This window comes from Sparus aurata, chromosome 17, assembly GCF_900880675.1.
Source record: "Sparus aurata chromosome 17, fSpaAur1.1, whole genome shotgun sequence".
Taxonomy (NCBI): Eukaryota; Metazoa; Chordata; class Actinopteri; order Spariformes; family Sparidae; genus Sparus; species Sparus aurata.
Genome location: NC_044203.1, coordinates 32,665,426 through 32,685,613, shown reverse-complemented (window position 1 = coordinate 32,685,613; position 20,188 = coordinate 32,665,426). Strand labels below are relative to the sequence as shown.

The 20,188-nt window shown below is 40.5% G+C and overlaps 1 protein-coding gene across 1 annotated transcript in view; it reads left to right on the top strand.

The window, feature by feature from the left end:
• The window catches only part of LOC115567777 (thrombospondin type-1 domain-containing protein 7A-like), a 95,253-nt gene that overhangs the window by 55,169 nt on the left and 19,896 nt on the right, over window positions 1-20,188 (top strand). Inside the window, exons 14-21 of the mRNA XM_030394624.1 lie at window positions 2,762-2,941; window positions 4,086-4,224; window positions 5,370-5,523; window positions 6,932-7,073; window positions 11,719-11,834; window positions 12,408-12,525; window positions 16,049-16,194; window positions 18,219-18,393. Coding sequence (XP_030250484.1) covers window positions 2,762-2,941; window positions 4,086-4,224; window positions 5,370-5,523; window positions 6,932-7,073; window positions 11,719-11,834; window positions 12,408-12,525; window positions 16,049-16,194; window positions 18,219-18,393 — 1,170 coding nt within the window. The remainder of the gene's footprint in view (window positions 1-2,761; window positions 2,942-4,085; window positions 4,225-5,369; window positions 5,524-6,931; window positions 7,074-11,718; window positions 11,835-12,407; window positions 12,526-16,048; window positions 16,195-18,218; window positions 18,394-20,188) is intronic.

Below are 20,188 nucleotides of genomic sequence, written 5' to 3'. Positions count from 1 at the left end.
ATGACGCCTCCGCTTCAGCTTCCAGAGGCCGTGCTGAACTCAGCAAGGTGTTGATGTAGAGATGCTGATCTGGACTCTGGGCAACAGAGTGTAAGGAGGTCAGGCAGAAGTGTGTGTGTGCGCGTGCATGTGTATGGTTGTGATCATGTCGCTGTGCATTTAGTTTGTGCCAAAGTGCTGCCAGGATTGAAGTCCTGACCGGATTAAACCGAGTTTTTATTTTATAATCATATTAGCCTCAGGAAATGTTACTGCTCAGTTTTAGGACTGCATAGCAGCAAGATCACCCTTCAACTGTCCTCTTTAGCTCAGCCAAGTTTAAACCCCATGCTTAAGCTCCACTCATCCATATATAAGACACGTCCAAGTGTTTCTGAGCAAAATGTTTCCACCTATGGCTGCAGAGTTCTGCAGATATGCTGAGAGAGGACAAGCAGAAAGAACAGTGAGAGGCCTCGTAAGGGTTAGAGATTATTTTACCTGTAAGAGGTCTCACAGATTTGTTTAGTTGTAGTCACCACATCGATGGTATTAATCTCGTGCAGACGTTGTCCTTAATAACAAACCCTCACCCATCCTGAATGATGGTAAGGCTGTGTTCAGACCAACACTTGCACTGAATTGAAAAACTAAATGTTTTCTTTGTGATTAAAATTAGAAAACTGCATGAACATCCGGGTCATCTGTCAAAAACATCAAAGCCAGCTGAAATTTTTTCTGCAACATGTTGAAAGGTCTTTGATTAATTTGGCAATCATACACGTGCACATTCTTGATGGGTTAATTTTCAACATAAATGGGTGTCATCAGGGAAGAAGTGGTAATCGGCATGATAATTTTCTTAAGTTTTACAACCGTGTATCATTGTATTATTAGCTGTGGTGCACTTTCCTTGGCATCGGCTGAGCCCTAAAATGTGTAAATGTATTAGTCAGACTGAGCTTTTTGGATTATGTTTCATCTTCTACAGTACCCTTAGCAACATGCCCACACCAACACAGCCGAATGCATTTTTTATTTAATTATTTCTCTATGTATTCATTTATTTTTGGTCTGATCATGGCCTGACATAACCAGGCATTGAGAATGGGGCAATAGCTGTTGTACCCAGCAGATCAATGTGCTTCTGAGCTATTCACAGAAAAACACGTCTGCCCTGCAAGACTTGACCGCGGTTAAAAACGTGACAATAAATAGTCAAATATAAATTGACGAAATTGATTTGTAAGAGCTGAATAGCCTCTTTGGGATTCCTCTAAAACGAGTCCACTAAAATCGTGGGAAGTGTGTTTTCAGCAGATCTGTCAGTCAGTGTAGCACCACATGTCTCTCACTGAAGAGCAAAGCATCCTGAAAGAGCCCACATCAGAAAGAGGAAGTGTTTAGGCGTCCAGTGAGACACTCCACTTTCCCGGCTCATTCACCTCATCGATTTTCTTAATCAAAGGCTAAACGGATTCACAGCCAGTGCTGTTGCATAAGCCTAAAAAAATGTCTTAGGTTCTGTCTTCTAAACAGGCTGTCTCTGAGCAAGTGAAAAAAAAGTCTTTCACACAGCCAAAAGTTCGGAAGAATAATCTCTTTCAGCACATTTGACTGATCCCTAGACTGTGTGTACAGGCGAAAACAGAGGAAGTCACAGCCCAGAGTTGGTGAAAACACAAATAACAAGCAGAGTGAAATGCTTGAAATCATCCTGGTGAACTGTGTCACGGCCCTGTGAGCTGAGGAAAAATAGATTGAAATAATGAAGCCTGCCGCCCGCCCCAACCCAACCACTACTTTGGTAGATTTTTAGACCTTTATATAACAGAGCATAAAGTTCGACCTTTGACCGTGGGCTGTTATCATTCCAGTTGGCTGGAAATCAATAGATGCATTTAGATTAGTTTGTGAAATATTTGTCAGTTAATAGTTTGCAGTGCTCTTACAGCTGGGTACTTTTCCCCATCTAGTATTTAAAGAGATCTTTAACTGTAATGCTCTGGTAGATTGAAAAGCCAAACTAACTTTAAAAATGTAGTTTTATACTAGATAAGAAAACAAGATTCTTCTGGGAGATTCACTCATTCTCAACATGGAGGCTGAGAAGCTGAAATCCAGCTGGTGGGCTGCAGAGTGAAGGGAGTTTTATTTCTGAGGAATCTAAGTTTTCTGGTGAATATTTTTTCCTTCTGATATCATTAATAACAGACTACAGTGCACTGTCTAGTAAAGCAGCAAATCATCATTTTGTCTTGTGATGTGTGTGTGCACCTCATGGCAAAGCAACAATCATCAGCTACCCTTTAAAAGGACATAAGCCAAAAAACAGAACTGCCACCATAAGAAATCTTTTTATCTCTGTGAAACTACAACCATTATTCAATTAATGGATTGGTTGTTTATTCATCTGTGACAGTTATCTAAATATCTTTTAGTTGTGGACAAAATTAGCCGTTTAAATGTTTCATCTTGGGCTTTGGGAAACACTGATTTATATTTTGGTGGTTGATTAACATTTGCTTGTTCTAGCATCTTAAATTTGACAATGTGCTGCTTTTCTGTAAAATGTATGACTGTAAATGAACCGTCTTTTGGTTTTTGGTCTGCTGTTTTAAAGATGTCACCTTGGGCTTATGGCAATTGTTATGGACATTTTTCCCAAATGTATAAAGCTAAATGATCAACTAATTAATCATATGAATAATCATTAACATTAATCGTTAATGAAAATGATGTATTTTCAGCCCTAAAACAACCCTTTTTGTGCTCCTTTCAGGATATATTGAAGAGGCGTGCATCATTCCCTGCCCCTCAGACTGTAAACTCAGTGAATGGTCCAACTGGTCTCGTTGCAGCAAGTCCTGCGGCAGCGGTGTCAAAGTTCGCTCCAAGTGGCTCAGGGAGAAACCGTACAATGGCGGCCGGCCGTGTCCCAAACTGGATCACATCAACCAGGTACAAACACTGAAACTGGCACTTTCCCCAGCTCAGTTTTGAAGTCTGAATCGGGGACTGAGCAGGAGATTGAGATAAAAAAACAGAGCTGGCTTTCATCTCGCCATTGATTCTTGAATATTTATGAACTGTGCTACAATATATTTATACTTATTACAAGTCTGATACACATTATACGTATCCAACACTGGAGAGAGAGAAAGAAATCCATTATTAATGAATAATCAGCTTGAGTCTGCAGAGCTTTCCTTTACCTTCCCCTCATTATTGCTGCACTCATTTTTTGCTGTAGCAGCGACAGTGGAAAAAGCAATGTGTGCTATAAATGGATCCCATCCACCACATTAATGCCCCAACGTGTGCCAGTTGATTCCTTAAGGTTTCCATGATTTGCAAAAATGAAATGCTTTCCAGGCCCGTGAGTATCAGCAGATGCAGATTAAGTTTGTGTTGATATATGCCTGGCAGTGTGTGTACTGTACGTGTGTGTATCTGCTAAGTTCACACATGTATTTATGCCAGAGGCTTTTCTGATTATGCCCTCTCGAATTTTGCATTAATCATAGGTTCTGCACTATATGAACAGTTGGCATGTGCTCATTAATCCATCTGTCTCCTTTTAATCCACCCCAACGCTCGCTGGATATGACTCACTGCTACAGGCTCAGGTAAGAGCTGCTTTCCTCAGCTATCTGTAATGTAGTCGCAGATGTTAAGTGTCACTAATGTCAGTGGGTCAGTGACAGATGTATGTACACAGTATCCTCACTGTAAGTAAACAAGGTGCTATCAGATGGGAGTTATATTTATACAGACATGTCTCAGAGGCAGAGCTGCTCTGGGGGCAGAAATAATCTTGTTGGCTGAGTTAAACCTCGGAGAGCTGAGCCAAAGAATCACTGCGCATTAGGCAAAACTTTTCTGACAAACTTCCATGGCTAAGACGAAATATTTCTAAAGAAATATATATAGTTTTTTGAGGCCACTTCTTTTTTATGTCCAAGATGATTATGACACTAGCTGGCCCAACCTCCTGAATGTTCTCTGGAGTGAAAAAAAAAAATTACATCCATCTGTTACCTTTGTACTTGTATCTCATTTCAAAAAACTTTGAAAGCACATAAATACTGTGAGGCGATTCTGTCCTCAGGTGTATGAGGTGGTGCCCTGTCAGAGCGACTGTAATCAGTATGTGTGGGTGGCTGAGCCGTGGAGTGTGTGGAAAGTCAGCAACGTGGACTTGAAAGAGAACTGCGGCGAAGGCGTCCAGACCAGGAAAGTCAGGTATCTATCAAGCTCTTTGTCCTACTGTGTGTCTGTGTTTCTACTGTTTCTATACATCATGGATACATCACTGTTAAATGTGTCTTGAATTAATGCTGAAATGATGAGCCAATATGCTTACTGGTCAGTTTAGCAACAAAAATTATGTAATAATTGCTTTGGTAATTGCAGATGTGCTAATGTGCTGCATTTTTTCTTTTATTGGTTATATGTTTTCGTAAATTTGAATTTTGGACTAATGATCTATCAAAACAAGCAATCTGAAGAATCACTGAGCTCTCTATGAATATGTGGTGTCTACTTTATAGGTTGTCATCATTATTATTGTTAATTTATCATCAGAGGATCTTCAGCAGCTGCAAGCTGTCAGAGCTCCAGTAAAGCTGACAGGCCTAATTTACATTAATTATTTAATTAATATGACCCTAACCCACTACATTATGTAAAGTAAGGCATTTTTTGTAGGAGGGGAAAACATTCAAATGATTGCATGTTGGCTTGACTGACCTGTCAAACATGGTTTAGCTGACAGACAACAACCTACACGCTGCCAAATGCATTGAGATGGAACTCTTGAACTTATAAAAAAAACACAAGTCTCACGCCTTGTATGATTGTTGGTGTTCAGTCACGGAAGGCTGCTTTAGAATCACAGTGATTAAAAATTCGGCTGATCTTAGCTGAGTTTTTACTCTTTAGAGAAGGTGAATTTATCAGTTACACTAGTGGCAGTCTCACCTCCTCTTTATCTTGTCTGCTGCAGTGTAAAAAAAACTAATGTGGAGGAAATAAATCCAAAAATTGTGGCAGCAACAGTTGATGAAAGCCAGGATTCAGTTCAAAATAACCACATGCATCAAAATAATAACCTTCCTTTGAATTTTTTCATCTTACTTTGAGGTTTCTATTTAAACCATTCCGTTTTCATCACACTGCCTTCGACAGTTTGTGCTGCTGTCACCAAATACAACACATTTTCTTTATCCTCATAAAATTGACCTCACGTACTCTGACTGACACACCACACTGCTTGAGAAACACAGAACTTCATGTACCTGCCAACTCTGACTCTTTTGCTCTGCTCTTGCGAACAGCAGCATCACTAAAATAAGGTCAAATTCAGCGTCTCTCAACAAATCCCACAGGTGCATGCTCAACACTATAGATGGGCCGTCTGAGTCTGTGGAGGACTACCTATGTGACCCAGAGGAGATGCCCTTGGGGGCCAGAGAGAGCCGACTGCCCTGTCCCGAGGACTGCGTTCTCAATGACTGGGGCCCCTGGAGCCGCTGCAGCCTGGTGAGAGCTGAACCCAGATCAGAAAGCAGCAGCTCAGCTATCTGGCACACAGTAGATATGGGAGCGTCAGATTTCAGCAAAGCCCACTGAGATTTATCTTGATATCTTTTTCTTGTCAGAAATATTTTTTTTCTCTGAGGCTCGAGGAATTCAAAGCGTAGCTGCTCTGTATTATAGTGAGCAGTGTATGAATCTTTGTCAACAGGTTATTTCTCGTCCACCAAGGAGGAATAAAAGAGATATATGAACTAGGAAGCAGGAGAAAAATTGCTTATATATCACCTATATTACACTGTACTCACTGTGCATTCAGCAGGGAAGGAAGATGATTTATGATGAAGACTCAGGAGGTGTCCAAATTTACATTTTCTGACACACACACTCCAACTGTCTCTACATCAGCAGTGGTGTACAAAAGTTGGCTAAAAGTTGGCTAAGAATGAGATCATCCTTTGGCAGTCAGCCATGACGGTGAAAATAATTAGTTGTATTTTCAGAAAAATATCGATTTAGTTGATGGCAGAATGAGAAGATCTTAGAAATTATCTCACTCCTACATTATGACCTGAAAGTCCTTTTCCAACTCACTATAAAATATTAAGACTTTGCAGTTGTTTTTTGGAAAGGGTCACCGACCCCTGATTTAAGTCAGCAAAACTTACACCTACAAACTGCAGCCCGAAGAAAAACCTTCGTTCTTCCTTTTGCAAAAACATGCAAGATGTCAGAACATCCTGTTCAGCTCCTCCGCCCCTGAAACCTCCCGTTCGGGCTAAAATGCCATTTTAACTGCTCTGGTTTCACCTGCTGTTCGCACAGCAGCATGCTGGCCATTGTTAATCACACCCCATTCTCTCCCAAAGTGCTTGACACACCGACTTCCCACAATTCCAATCTCGAATTGGAGTCTGCAGTGGCACCAGCGGGGCCTCTCCCATGTTTTATTCATCTCACCAGCAATGGAGTTATTCAAAAGGCTGTCATTTTCCCCCACAACTCTCTTTTCTGCAAGCAATGACCGTGTAGGATCTGGTGGTTTACCATTCCAGCAGAACATCTGTCCTGTCATTTCCTGCAGGAAAAAATTGAATTCCACATTTTGGGAATGCCAGGTTAGAGCGAAGGGGAACGCTCTTTATTTATTTATTTTCAGACCCTACAGGAATGAGGCATATTGACGCTGTGGGAGAATTTTTTTTCCCGCACCGAGATTTTGACATCTCAATTAACTGTGGCCCAGTTAGATGGGAAATAGTCCTGACATGAGAAAACAAACACAGTTTCAGCCATTAATGTTCAACATGGACATCAGTAGTAGCAGGAGCTCTATGGCTTAGTTCCACTTCAGGGATATGTTTGTATTCAGTTATCATCATTTCACTCTTTAATTGAGAGTTTTCTGTTCCAGCCATGTACCAGAACCAACAGTCGAGTGCGAACAGCGTACACCCTCCGGTCACCCAGCGTCGGGAGGGAGTGTCCGAACACGACTGACAGTGAGCCCTGCAGCCTGAACCTCAACTGTTTCAACTACTTCTACAACATCACAGGTAAGGGAAATGTTCAAGAATGTTAAGAGATGCACTGTCATTAAGACGCAGTGGTCAGAAGTGACTAAGCTGAGTTTCTGTTGATTCGCCTCTCTCTGTAAGGTCGTGAAAGCAGTTTGCTTGTTGCAGACATGGTTCCCATCAAAATGACGGTACTGTACGTGCCTTGTGTTTTTGATAGACCAGATTGGTATTTGGGCTGCTGCCAACGGTTTGTCAAAATAAATGTTTCTCAACTACAACCGAATCACTAATGTGAAAACAGCCCTTGAAATGGAATAAATCATCTGAAATTGAAACCCTCTGTGAACATCAGAGCAAACACAGCCTCCGTAACAGTAGGAGCAATTAAAAAAAAAAAATTGGATCATCTATTTTTATTCTTAGCAGACTTGTTACTTTGATTTGTTTTGTAAGTTAATTGCAAACCTTGCAAGGTTTTATCAGACCTTGTCTGATATGCTGACCATGTTACATTAAAGAGCTTTTTTAAGTTTTGCTCACAGCTGCTTTTTGCAAAGTTCTTGTCTGGACACAGGCTGATCTCGGTGTTGGTTATGTTTCACCTTGGCTTCAGTTTTAGAGGGAAAGTTAAGTGGGCGCACATTGTGGTCTGCAGTTTACTACAGTGACAATCATTAAAGTCTAGCGGTTACCAAGTACAAGTAAAACTGTTGGCCACTGGGGTTGAACCTGCCAGTAAACAGTTGCTTATTTACATACCCAGCAACATTATCATTCTTTTGGAGGTGTCTACCAACTCCTTCAAGAAATATCTTTAGCTGCTAAAGCTGCTGAACAGGTAGTGTACAGTGGGTCTTCAGATGTGTTTTCGCTGAAAACAGCTGCCTTCTTCGGTCAAAAACACTTTCAGAGCGTACAGCTTAAAAATGAGCTAAAACTCACTATAAAGTCGAGCTGACCTGCAGATCATGTGATAATTCTCAGTAGGTTCATCAGTATGAGCAAACACTTTCATATTGTCCTGCTTTTATCAAATTGTCATACGACACATGGTTTAAAAATGTCAATTAAAGCTGCTATGAAGAAAAATATTTCAGAACCATTCAATGATTTGAACTGGCCGTCTTCCAGACCTCCCCTGTCTAATCTGCAGGATATCACACCTCCATATCACATGTCACAGAGGCAGCTCTATCACATTTCATTCTGGAAACTGTACCAACTCTTTCAATATGAATGGAAAAATTAGAGATTGTCTCTGTTTCGATATTTCAGTTCCAAAGATTTGTTGTGTTGCCTGCGTTGCCGCTGCTCCACATTTTCAACCAGCCCACCCTCCTTCTCTGTCGGCCCTTTGTGTGGTTACGCTGTGAGACGTGACATATAATCCCTACTGCTGGGTTCACAGTAGCATACTGGCATCCCGGGGTATATGTACATAATATACGAGCAGAGATTATTATTGGGTAAAGCACTCCTTTTTTTTTTTCTTTGTTCATGCCGGGACAATCCAAGCTGCACCTTCCTTCACAGTTTTACTCATTTTCTTGCTGTCTCTCTCTTTGTCTCTTACTGTCACTCTTTCTTGTTGCAATCTCCCTATTTTCAGTCCCCAGAGTGCCACAAAGCTACTCGGCAGAAGGAGACACAATTCCCAGAGTTGAGCTTGCAAACGAGCTCACTGCAGCTAAAAACAGCCACTCATCTTTGTCAGCGAATGGCACACTTCATGAGTGATACCTCAGCCTCCCTGTTGTTGCAGAGTGTTTTTACCAACAGACTGCACACTGTGGTTTTAAAGGCACTGGCACCCGAAGTCTGGAATGAAAAGTTGACTTTCCACTTCACAGATTTTTTATTTTTTTTTGCAAGGTTCAGCCTCTTATGTCTCTGTATTTTTCTGGTGAGGTTTATTTAGGAGAACTTGAATTGATGTTACTTTTAAATCCTTTTTTTTTTTAACTAACATATGACGGCCTGGCACCACAGCTTACTTATGATGCTGACATAAAAGGATACTGATGGCAGCCAGATTTATTGGATTTAGTGAGCTGTTATAAATCTCCAGTGACGTCTTTGCTGACAAAGTCATCATCTGTTATCGACAGTGATCTTCGACATTCAAGAAGCTATATAGAGTCTGACTCACACAACAAAACACGCACCAATTATTTTAAGTTTTAAGAGCGTCATGATGGAAGGGGAGGACGGCGGAGAGAGATGAAGTGCGTCACACAACAAAGGTCATGAGATGAAGGCAAACTCACAGTATGCCATGCACACGGCATGTTTGTAATTTTGTCGAGTCATCTGTGAGCCCGTAGTGGTTTCATTTGTATGCTTGGCAAATCCCTCCAAAAAGATCTATCACATACAGTGCAGTGAAGGAATGAAAGTTTGAGTTAAGTCAGAAATTAATAATTAATTTTGTAGTGTCACGTCTTGGAACACCACATCAAAAATGTAATACAAAAGTTGCCTTCTGCCACATCTACATGTATATCAGCTTATAAAACATTAAGCTAAACATCTTTCAAAGTAACATGAACTCATGGTGCGACCGTGCATTTCTGCATGTTCACTCTCAAAAGGCTGAGGCGCGCCATGGTTGTTTCTCACTGTCTGGGATTTATTCATTCTGAAGTGTAAAGAATTTGTGACAGCTGACGCATCTGAACACATTTGAAAAGCGTCTCCTTGTGTTTTGTCCCGTCACATCAACCTGCTTCAACCGAAAAGACATCCAACTACAGAAGACGAGCGCTCGTGAAATGCTGGTTTCTGTGACTTGAATACATGTTCCTCTCCCCTTCCATCCTGCTCCTGTCTAAATCATGACTCCCTCTCACCTGCCTTCCAACTCTGCTTGCACTCAGGGTGGTAAAATCAAGAGCAGCAACCTGCTGAACACTAGCACATATTTGCTGTGTGTGGCTAAGTTGTCTGTTCTACTCTCCAGCAGGAAGCAGTCATCATGTGAGGGTCATATTCTGCTGCAAAATGTAGTTGGAGGATGTTTCTTTGCAACTCATCTTGTACAAATATGACCAACTCATTTTAATGTTCCAACTGTATTTTTGTGCCTGTATTTATCCATCAACCCTGAATATGACAAATATGATTATTTATTACAGCTATTTTGTCCTGTGCAGGTGCATGTTAAGAGCTGTAGTGTTATGACATGTTCGTGAGTCACACTCAAAGGCGCTATAAGCAATATTATACATAATTGATCAACTGTCTATGTTTGTGTAGGTGAAAGGATCACTTGTTATTATCACCCAACTCTGCAGGTCCCCTCAGCTCCATAGAGCAAGATACTTTCGCTCATTGTTTCGGTTTTCCTGCCGTGAATTCTACTGTTTTGGTTCATCCTCACCGATCTCATCTGTGTCTTTTCCAGGCACGACAGGCAAATAAGCTCTGTTAAACCCACTAAAGGCTACCTGCCCCGCGTCTAACAGCAGGCAGATCCCAGCTAGCAGGGTATCACAGTGGAGCATTTAGAAGCTAATTGAGCTGGATTTTGCCTCGGGAGTTGCTGTAGAGCAAAGCAGAGTTATATCAGAGAAAATATTGGACTTCATCACATGGCCACATACACAACTTCAAATGAATGCTAATGTTGCTCAGTATCTGCTTGATGTATAAAGACATTTTCAACTATACCAGTTTAATAAGTGATAATACTGTCTGTCAGCGTTGTGTTTTTTTCTGCTGTAACCAAGCGGTCAGAAAATGTGATAATAGAAGTCTAAGAATGGAGTTGGAACTTGCCTTTGATTTTATTCAGATTTGAGAAAAAGGTTTAATAAAAAATAAAGAAGTAATTGAGCAGTGTAGGGTGTACCACACACTTGCATACTGACACATGTGAGAGCACAATCACATAAAAACATTAGTAACAAAGTTTTGACGGATAACATTTTCAAATGTTGTGTCATTTAAAGAGTTCACATCTGAAAAACACATTGTATTTGCTAAGGACTTCTACATTTACTTGAACTTACCCTTAATCCTGCAGCACAAAATGTTTGCTGCTGTTATTTGCCTAAGCTGTCGTACCTGCCCTCAGCTCTAAAACATCAATCTTTGCTGGTTGACTTGAAACGCATTGCTGACGGTGGGCCAGCGTGAGAAAATCACCATGGACTCCAGTTTTAAAAACTCTGGTACATTGCTCTATACAGAGAGATTGATATGCTGCTGATAGGCTTGATGAACTGGTTTGGCACAGTATTGAATGTAATGGACTCTGCAGGTTTGAGGACTTGAGACCTAAAATTACTTTAGATTTGAATTTGCTACACAGAAATGTTTTAATAGCTATGACGTTTGTATTTTTGTAAAAATAGCTTTTCCTACTAAGAGTTGCACTGACAAGGTTAAGAGAAACCTTTCTGATGTTGTCACCGGTGTTGTTTATTTTGATTTATTTCTCATTGTATTCAGGGTGAGAGCTAATGGAACTCAGAAAATCCTCAATACCTGGTTTTAGGATATCATTTGCCAGGATCAAGGCACTTTGCTGCATTAGAATCCAACTAAGAAACTGACAAGTACATTTAGCATATGTGGCTTTTCTCCTGACAGTTCTTGGACTGCTTGCAGTGTGAAAGAAGCAAATAGAGGAAATGCAACATAGTCAACTTGAACTTGAATATGTTCTGTTTCTCATTAGACTGGAGCACATGTCAGCTGAGTCCTACGGCTGTGTGTGGAAGTGGCATCAAGACCCGGATGCTCGACTGTGTTCGCAGCAACGGCAAATCAGTCGATATGAAATTCTGTGAGAAGGTAAGACTTTCCTCAAGTGTTTCCTTTTACTTTCCCTTTTGGCTTCTGTGGCTGTTTAGTTTATTACACTCTTTCTTTGACACCATCATTTTTCTTAATGACTTAATCACATCACTCATTACAATAGATTACCATACCCTTCCAGTACTATTAGGCCCAAAGCAACATTAAATATTCACAATATTCCCGTGCAGAGATTGTTGTTGTAGCTTCAGGCTTAGTGTTTTATTCATTCATAATGTGTCTCAGCTCCCTGTAATTGTAACCGGCGGGCTGTGGCTGCGCCGTCCCCTCAGCTATTTAACCCTTGGCCCACTTCATCATCTGGCTCATTCACAAAAACACATTGTGTCAGAATAGCTTTCACAGCAGCTGTGATGTTCCAACTCTGCTGGCCTGATGCTGCCCAGCAAGTCCGTCCCCTGCCAGAACAAAGACTTCTGGGAATTGTAGTGCTGAGAGGTCAAACTCCTGTCTGGCTGTAACAGATTGAATCGGTTTGTTCCCCTGCGTTGTGAATGATATGATGATGTGTCATGACTCGCCCCCTTTCATTTCCTACCTGTGCTGCAGTTGAATTTAGAAAAGAAGTGGCAGATGAACATCTCCTGTGTTGTCGAGTGTCCCGTCAACTGTCAGCTGTCGGAGTGGTCGGCCTGGTCAGAGTGTTCACAGACATGTGGACTAGAAGGTAAGGTTCATAATGGTCGAGGCATTTTGCCCAACACTATGATGAACTCAAATTTTCCAAAACTGTTGTTGACATTTATCCCTTGAGCAGTTTCCAGTTAGATCAAAGAACAGAAATATGTGACCTTTACCCAACAAGACACGTTCTCTAAATGTTAGGTCACCTCTTCCTCAGCAATTAAACACCCAGTATGTAATTTCTGCCGCTAGACGTCTTTCAGTCAAAGCAGTGAAAACCAGAGGCATAGGTTGATGACATCTGAAGTAGCGTGGGACCACGTCAGTTTTAGTCTTGAGCAACCAGTCAAGGAAAAACTATCTGGCATGACTCAGGCAGAAATGTGTACGGATGAGGTGATGTATGAAAGCTTTGTTCACGTTATGTTTAGTCACGTTCCTCTACTTCCTTCCTCACTCCCTGACACATCATCTGAGCTTTCCACTGAAGTGATAGCAACAGGCGACCAAATTAAACAAACTGCTACAGTATCTAATTCAAGGTTCCAACACTGTTAGAACATTTGGGACCGGGAAGTGCACAACTGAAAAAATACACAAAAAGTTCTAGTTAAGTTATTACATATTTTAGTGCATAAATGTTAACCTATTATATATTTAGTAGTAAGTAAACACTTACAATGATCACTGTACTGATATGTGTTTATATTACAGTTTTCAATATCCGAGAAAAAGACACATAACCCCATAAAGACACGCTCAGGGGCAAAAATAAAACTTACTGACATTAAAGTTAGTCTATAAATGTTTTGAAGATGGGATATAAAAAATGATGCAGAATTTGTCTGAGGTTAGCAAGTAAGCAAACACATCAAGCTATTGAATTTGCAACAGATAACAGGGGCAGTGATTCAGCTCAAATTAGGTTTGACTCTTAAACTTCACAGCTCTGCAGTCGATTCAGTCATTACAGACTCATGCTGTGCAGCGTAGCATTGCACAGCATGAGTCACATTTTTAAAAAGTTATTGAAATGTGATTGCATTGATGCACAAGACATCAATAATATTTCTATTTTCTATAACTTTGCAGCAAAAAGATAAATAAATACATACTAAATCTATTTAAATATTTCACTAAGTGTAACGATCAGGCAGCTTCAATGAAAAGCTAAGAGAAGCTGATACAGAAAATGATGATGAGATGATGTTAACAAACTTAAAGGGATTTCGTAGAGTTCTCTTGTAAACAAACAAAAGGTAGTTTTACATCCATTATTACTCACCAAACCTCACTGTGTGTATCCTTGAGGTCAAACAAACATGTTGAACACATTTACTTCAACCTAAAACATTTGCAGAGATCATATTTTTAAACAATATAAATCCTTCCTTGTTTGTAAGAGTATAAATGTTTACTACCCTGCAGTCTTCTTCATTCCTGCCTTTGTTCTCATGTTTTCTCATGTGTAAATAACAAAATTGAGGATTCACTCATGTGTAAACAGCTCCATAGCACGACTAGAGGTCGAAAACTCAGGTAAGCTTCAAAGATACATAAGAGGGAAAATGGAAAACTGATATTTTTGAAGTTGAAATGTTTACAGCATTCAGTAACCTCATGGCTGACACATCTGCAATATGGTTGCTATGATCTCACCTCCATAAACAATGTGGGACAAGAAATTAATCTGTGAATATTTCCAACAGCGAGGATCACACACACCCCCGGTGTGCTTGATGATAATGACATTGTTAATATAGTATGATGATGTGAAGAGGCAGACCTGACGGATATTATCATTATGATCCAGCAGCACTGAGACACAGGTGTGACTTTTTGTTTACACTCCCTGGGCTGCTTGTAACATGAAATAATCATATACTGAAATTGCAACAGTCGGCTTTATGATGCTCAGTAGCCAGTAAAAGAAGACTGCAGTTGTATTTAGCAGCCTTGAGTTGTAGACAACTCAAGGCTGCTAAATACAACTGCAGTCTTCTGATTGTGAAGCAGGGAGATGCAAGTAAAAACTCACAGGTCTGCAGGGGGCCTGCATATAGGAAGGACATACACACACAGTATCAGGTTTGTTTGTAAGGAGAATATTGCATCAACAGTTTTCTGCATTAAAGCATGCGGTGGTTTGGTAAACATGCACGCTCAGCAGAACATCCTGGAATGACTAAAAAAGTCTTATATCACACATTTCCTGCTCCCCCAGGAGGCATTTGGCCAGAAAAACTCACAAAAGCACAAAAAAGAGGAAGTGTTTATTTAAGAGACCTTACAGTCTTCCCCAATGACCGGCGAAAATTTGTCCCCCTGCTGCCTTTCTGTTGTTCCGGCGGTTCACACAATTGATTTTGTCCCATTACATCTTCCTGCTCCTCAAGGCTGCAGGGAGCACTTTGAAGAAGCATTGCTACTGCGATAGTTGCTAAATCACAAGGAATAAGATAAAAGTTTCAGAAAGGCTAAAGGAGCAAGAGGGGACCTTATTTGATGTGTTTTTTTGTGTGTGTGTGTTTGTGATTGTGTGTGTGGGAAGTTCTCTTGCTGGAATAGGATATGAGGTTGTACAGTTTGTGTGAGTGTGTGGGATGGCTGGTTTGTGTTTTATGTGTCGAAAGGTGTCATAGGTTAGGCAGAGGTGTATTATGAGGTGAGCAGATTGCTGGCTAGGCAGTGTGAAAATGAAAGTGGGACGTTCAACAAATGAAAGGCTCTGTGATCTGAGAGTGGGTGGTTTAAAACAGGTAGACGGCAAGGTTGCATTTTAATGTGTGTGTGTGTGTGTGTGTGTGTGTGTGTGTGTGCGTGTGTGTGTGTGTGTAGTGTTTTCTTTGCAGATTCATAGTGTAAATTCTGCTCTTGAATCAAACATTCTCTGAGGTGTTAGCTGCTGTAATTTCTTGGATGATGAGAGTTTGCTGATTGATGTGGAAGCAAAGCTATTTTACACAAGTGCACCTGGAATCAAGGTGGCAGTGAAAAGAAACAGCGCAGTATTACAGGCTATTCATAAAACCCGGCTCCTTTGAAGTGAAGTGCTCTTGCGCACAGTAACATTAATTTAATGCGTTCAAAACAAACACATACACATGTATTTAAAATGAGCTGTTTAGAGGGGGAATGGATAGCTGCTGTGTGGTAAACCTTAATGGCCACTGTGTGTGCCAAATCTGCTTGCAGTAAGTTTATTGTGCAGAAAAGACAACATTTGACACTCAATAATCAAAAATGTGTGAAACAAAAACCTGTAAAGGTTTTGCAGAAAGAAAAAAACAAACACAACATTTAAAATCTATCAAGCACAACACTCAAGTTTCAGTACTGGTGCGGGGAATAAGTCAGAGAGGACCTTGTTGCTACTGTTTTTCTAGCTTGAGTGGTACTTAATTTTATCATATAAATGATATTTGTTTTAATTGAACAAACCATCACAAATAATTCGGCTGTGCAATCATGGCAGTACAAATCCTTGGCATACTCTGCGGGAAGAGCTCCTATCTTCAAACAAAAATAATACACTGATTATGTCACTTCTTGTGTGTTTTCTCCAGGTAAGATGTGGCGGCAGAGGTCGGTGGTTCAGGCCTCTCAGGGTGACGGCCGGCCCTGCCCTTCTCAGATGGAGCAGTGGAAGCCATGCCCTGTGCGACCATGCTACCGGTGGCAATACAGCCCCTGGTCTGAGTGTCGGGTGGAGGTATGTCAATAAATCATAACGTTATACAATTAATTATTAATCATAGTATCGACCTATGTCAGCCACACGGAATGTAGCTTTGACAGAGGGATCAATAAACACAACAGTTTGAGCCAAAAAGTGGATTTTGGAAGACAGAAATCTCAGCACATAGCAAAAAATAATGGAGTCTTTAGTATTGATGAACAGTCCCATCAAATCCCAGCTCATGCAGTTATTTTGTGGGATAGACAGCAAAAATCAATCTAATGCACTTTTAATGCAGATACATTGCTGTAAACCAATACCTTTGCCAAGATATTTGGCAGCCCTTACAGTTCATTTTGCATCGTGTGCCACCAGGTCAGATTATTAGAGTACTCTGCTGCATCGCTTTATCACATAAAACTAAACTTTGCGAGCATGGGTGTACTTTTATGGGAAGACAGGGAGACTTGTAACCTCTTAGCGATAATTTAGGTCATCGTTCCTCTCAATTAACTCTATCAAATGTCCAATAATCTCAACCTTCCTCACACTTATGACTGAGAGAAACAGACGGAGAGAGGGAGACAATTTTTTCGAACCACAGTTAGTGTCGGCCATTACCACTGATGCACAGTAATCCACTAGCCTGATGTCTGCAGGTCTTGAAAGATTTCAACTCTGATATCGCTGTGTAAGAGTGAAGCGTGAATAAAATTAAATTAAAAACAGTCACACTGGATTACATGCATGTTTTCCTTTGAATCTCTTGTGTGTGTGAGGGCATGGTGGACCCCACCACTTACAATGAAAAGTACTTGCTTAAAACTCTTAGTCAACTTAAATCTTTAGACTTTTAAGTCATTCATGTCTTTATAAAGTAATTACATGGGTAACCTCTGTTTTTTAACCTGGGTGCTTTGTTTCCATGTCTTCATGTTAAAGTAATTAAATGGGGACAACGTTTTTTGAAATGGGTCCAGCTGTAATTTAGTTGAAATAAACCCATAATTCACCTGTTAGATGTTAAATTACTCCTCTCCTTATATTGCCACATCTAAACGATTCTGTTCTTTAACATAAACATTCCTCTTAGGGATCTTCTTCATAATGTTGTCAGACACTCTGACCCTGTCATTTAAGTCTACATATTTTGATGGAGCACAATTGTCCTTGATTACTTTACATCTGGCTTTGTGGCTGCCAGCTGCCGGCTGTAGCAGTCTTGCTGGACCAATTTCAAAAAATGTTGTCTCCATTAGTCACTTAGACACAAAAACATGGAAAATAGGGTCCAGGTGTGAAGTTACTCTTTAATTTCAACAAAAAACATTAATCTGATTCATGTCTGAAAAGAACAATAGAGTCTGAACACAACTTTAAGTCAGTTTAATGACAATATGGCTTTCTTTAAGCATCACGATGTTAAGGTATGGTCAGCAGTGATTTCTGTCCAACGAGGAGACAGCAGCGTTTTTGATGATTAACTAAATGAAACCGTTCCAAGACGAGTGTTTGAAGACGGGAAAAATAATGAGCATGTGCAGATTTTAATTACATACTTGTCAAATTTTAAAGAAGTGTGTTCAGAGAGCTGACTGTCCATAAATGTATTAATTAAATAGTGGATTAACTTACAGTGAATAAGGAAACGTGAGTTTTTCCTTCTTTACCAGACCAGGGCAGACATGCACATGTTCATCAGTCTCAGAGTGCAAAGAGCTTTAAACTGACAGTAATATTTTAAACTGTTCATGATTTTTTTTGCACTTGGTAAAATGCAGCACAGATGAACTACATGAATATATACACCATTTAAAATCCCAACTCATGGTATTGCAGTTTAGTCAAAAGTGATCCTTTTAATAATGGTCCAGCAGACACTTGAACAGATTCAGTTTCGGAGCCGTAATATGACTTTGAGTTATCGCTTAAAATAGCTAGCATAGCTATAAATTACCAGTATTAAGCTGTCACCAAATGGCTGTAGGTTCATGTAACTCTCCTCTCTCACTGGGGTAACTCATCATCCTCCTTCTGTGGTGTCCCTGTCCTGTCAGAGTGTGGTGTGTGGACACGGCATGCGCTACAGGAACCTCTCCTGCTTCGTGTCGGACGGCTCCAACGATGGCGAAGGTAGCCAGGTGGACGAGGAGTTGTGCAGCAGCCTGGAGCTGGCTGTCAACGGAGACAAACAGATCAGACTGAAAGAGGCCTGCACCCTCCCCTGCCCAGGTAATAATGTCATTTTGAGCTTCCTGTGTTGCATGAGCAACCTTGCAAAGTCACATCCAAACACAAGGTAGAGCAGGAGCAGTATCAACAAAGTAAGGATGCTTTCAACACCTGTATGTCATAGTCATTTGACAAATACTTCTACAGTCAAGATAGAGAGATGATATTTGTAACAATACAAACATGTTTATTTCAAATACTGGGGCAGAAATGTTCAGAAGAAGTCTTGAGAGTCAGTGACACACAATATATCTTTAAGGCCAGTCTATAAGAAGGAGAATTTGTCACTGAAATGCTGCTGGTTGGATTGTGTTTGTCTGAGTTCCTGGGTCAGTGTCATGTCCACACGTGAACATGGATGCAATCAGTATGTGTGATTTAAGAAGCACTAGTGCTTTTTTTAGATTGTTTCATCTTGGTTAATGTCAAATTTTGTGCAACTGACACTACAATGCAATTAATAAATTGTTTACAATGTGTCAGTGATCGCAGAAACACTGTATCGTGATACTGACGTTATCATGGGCAATGTGTTGTGATTTGTATCATCTCGTGTTTTACTCTGATTCCCATCACTATTTAGAATTAGTATTAGCTTCTAACACACCGTTATTTGAATTTGGTTGAATCTCAGGCTGTGTTTCATAGACAAATCTCTGACTCTGCAGTCAGTGCTGTCAGTTTCCTTGAACTTTGATTAATCTTTGATCCTGATTTCTGAGGAACTGTTTCTTCACCATTTTCTCTTTTGCATCTGGCCCCTGGTCTACAGGCTGACTGATATAACATTGTACTCACCTCCACTGCTGCGATACAGAGATTGTCGAGTTCACTTGAGCCTCGATCATCTGAGTGTCAGACTGATTTCACCCCTAAACAAACGTTGAAGTGAAATAATCCTTCTCAACTCTGTTTTGCATTGCAGAGCTGCTCTCAGGTTCAACCAGCAGAACACAGAAGTCAACGTGCAATGCAAAACACAGACAACACGTGTCAGCGGTTTGTTTCATCTCAAAGCAGCCTCTAAAAATACTTTTGTTACAGGGTAGATTTTATTATCTTTAACCACTAGCACTCAGGATCTATCATGACCTCTAAGGAGGTAGGAGCTTTGCTGTGGGCAGATTAAATGGACTACATTATGACTTGTAGATACTTTATAAAGGTGCGGTTTTGTGCGAGTTAAATTTACTGGTACCTACTGTATTTCATTGCCTGCAGCAAGTCAGAGAGCCCTCTGTTCTTCTCTGCCAAGGTATCGTACTCCAAATGCAGATTTCAGTCTCATATTTTCTTCCAGTTACTTGATGTCTATCCACAGTTTGTCCCACGAAGGAGATTAAATAAAAGTCAACCCCTTTTTTTTTTCACCTCCCAGAGAAGTCTCACATGAAGAGGGTAGAACACTAGTGCAGTGGTCAAAAGATGGTCCCTCACAGGCCCTCCCACCCGCGAACATTGTTAGTTGTGTTTGTTGAAGCGTCTGGCCAAGCCACAGGCGCTACTGCTGTCAGGGACCATTTTATGTTTTATGTGGAAGACACAAACTATTTAGACCACCTGCTCTTTTACTGAAATAGACTGAGAGGTGGATACAAATGAAAGCTGTGACCCCTTCAATCCAATTTATTCCATTTGTACAGTGAAGGCACATGGAGGCAAGTGATTAAAACACACACACACGTTGAGACAGAGATAAATATAACGGGGGGAAAAAGGGGTGCAATCAATAATCTGTGTGGGCGAGATAACAAAAACCCTCAGGGCTGATAAAAAAAATAAATAAAAAAAAAAG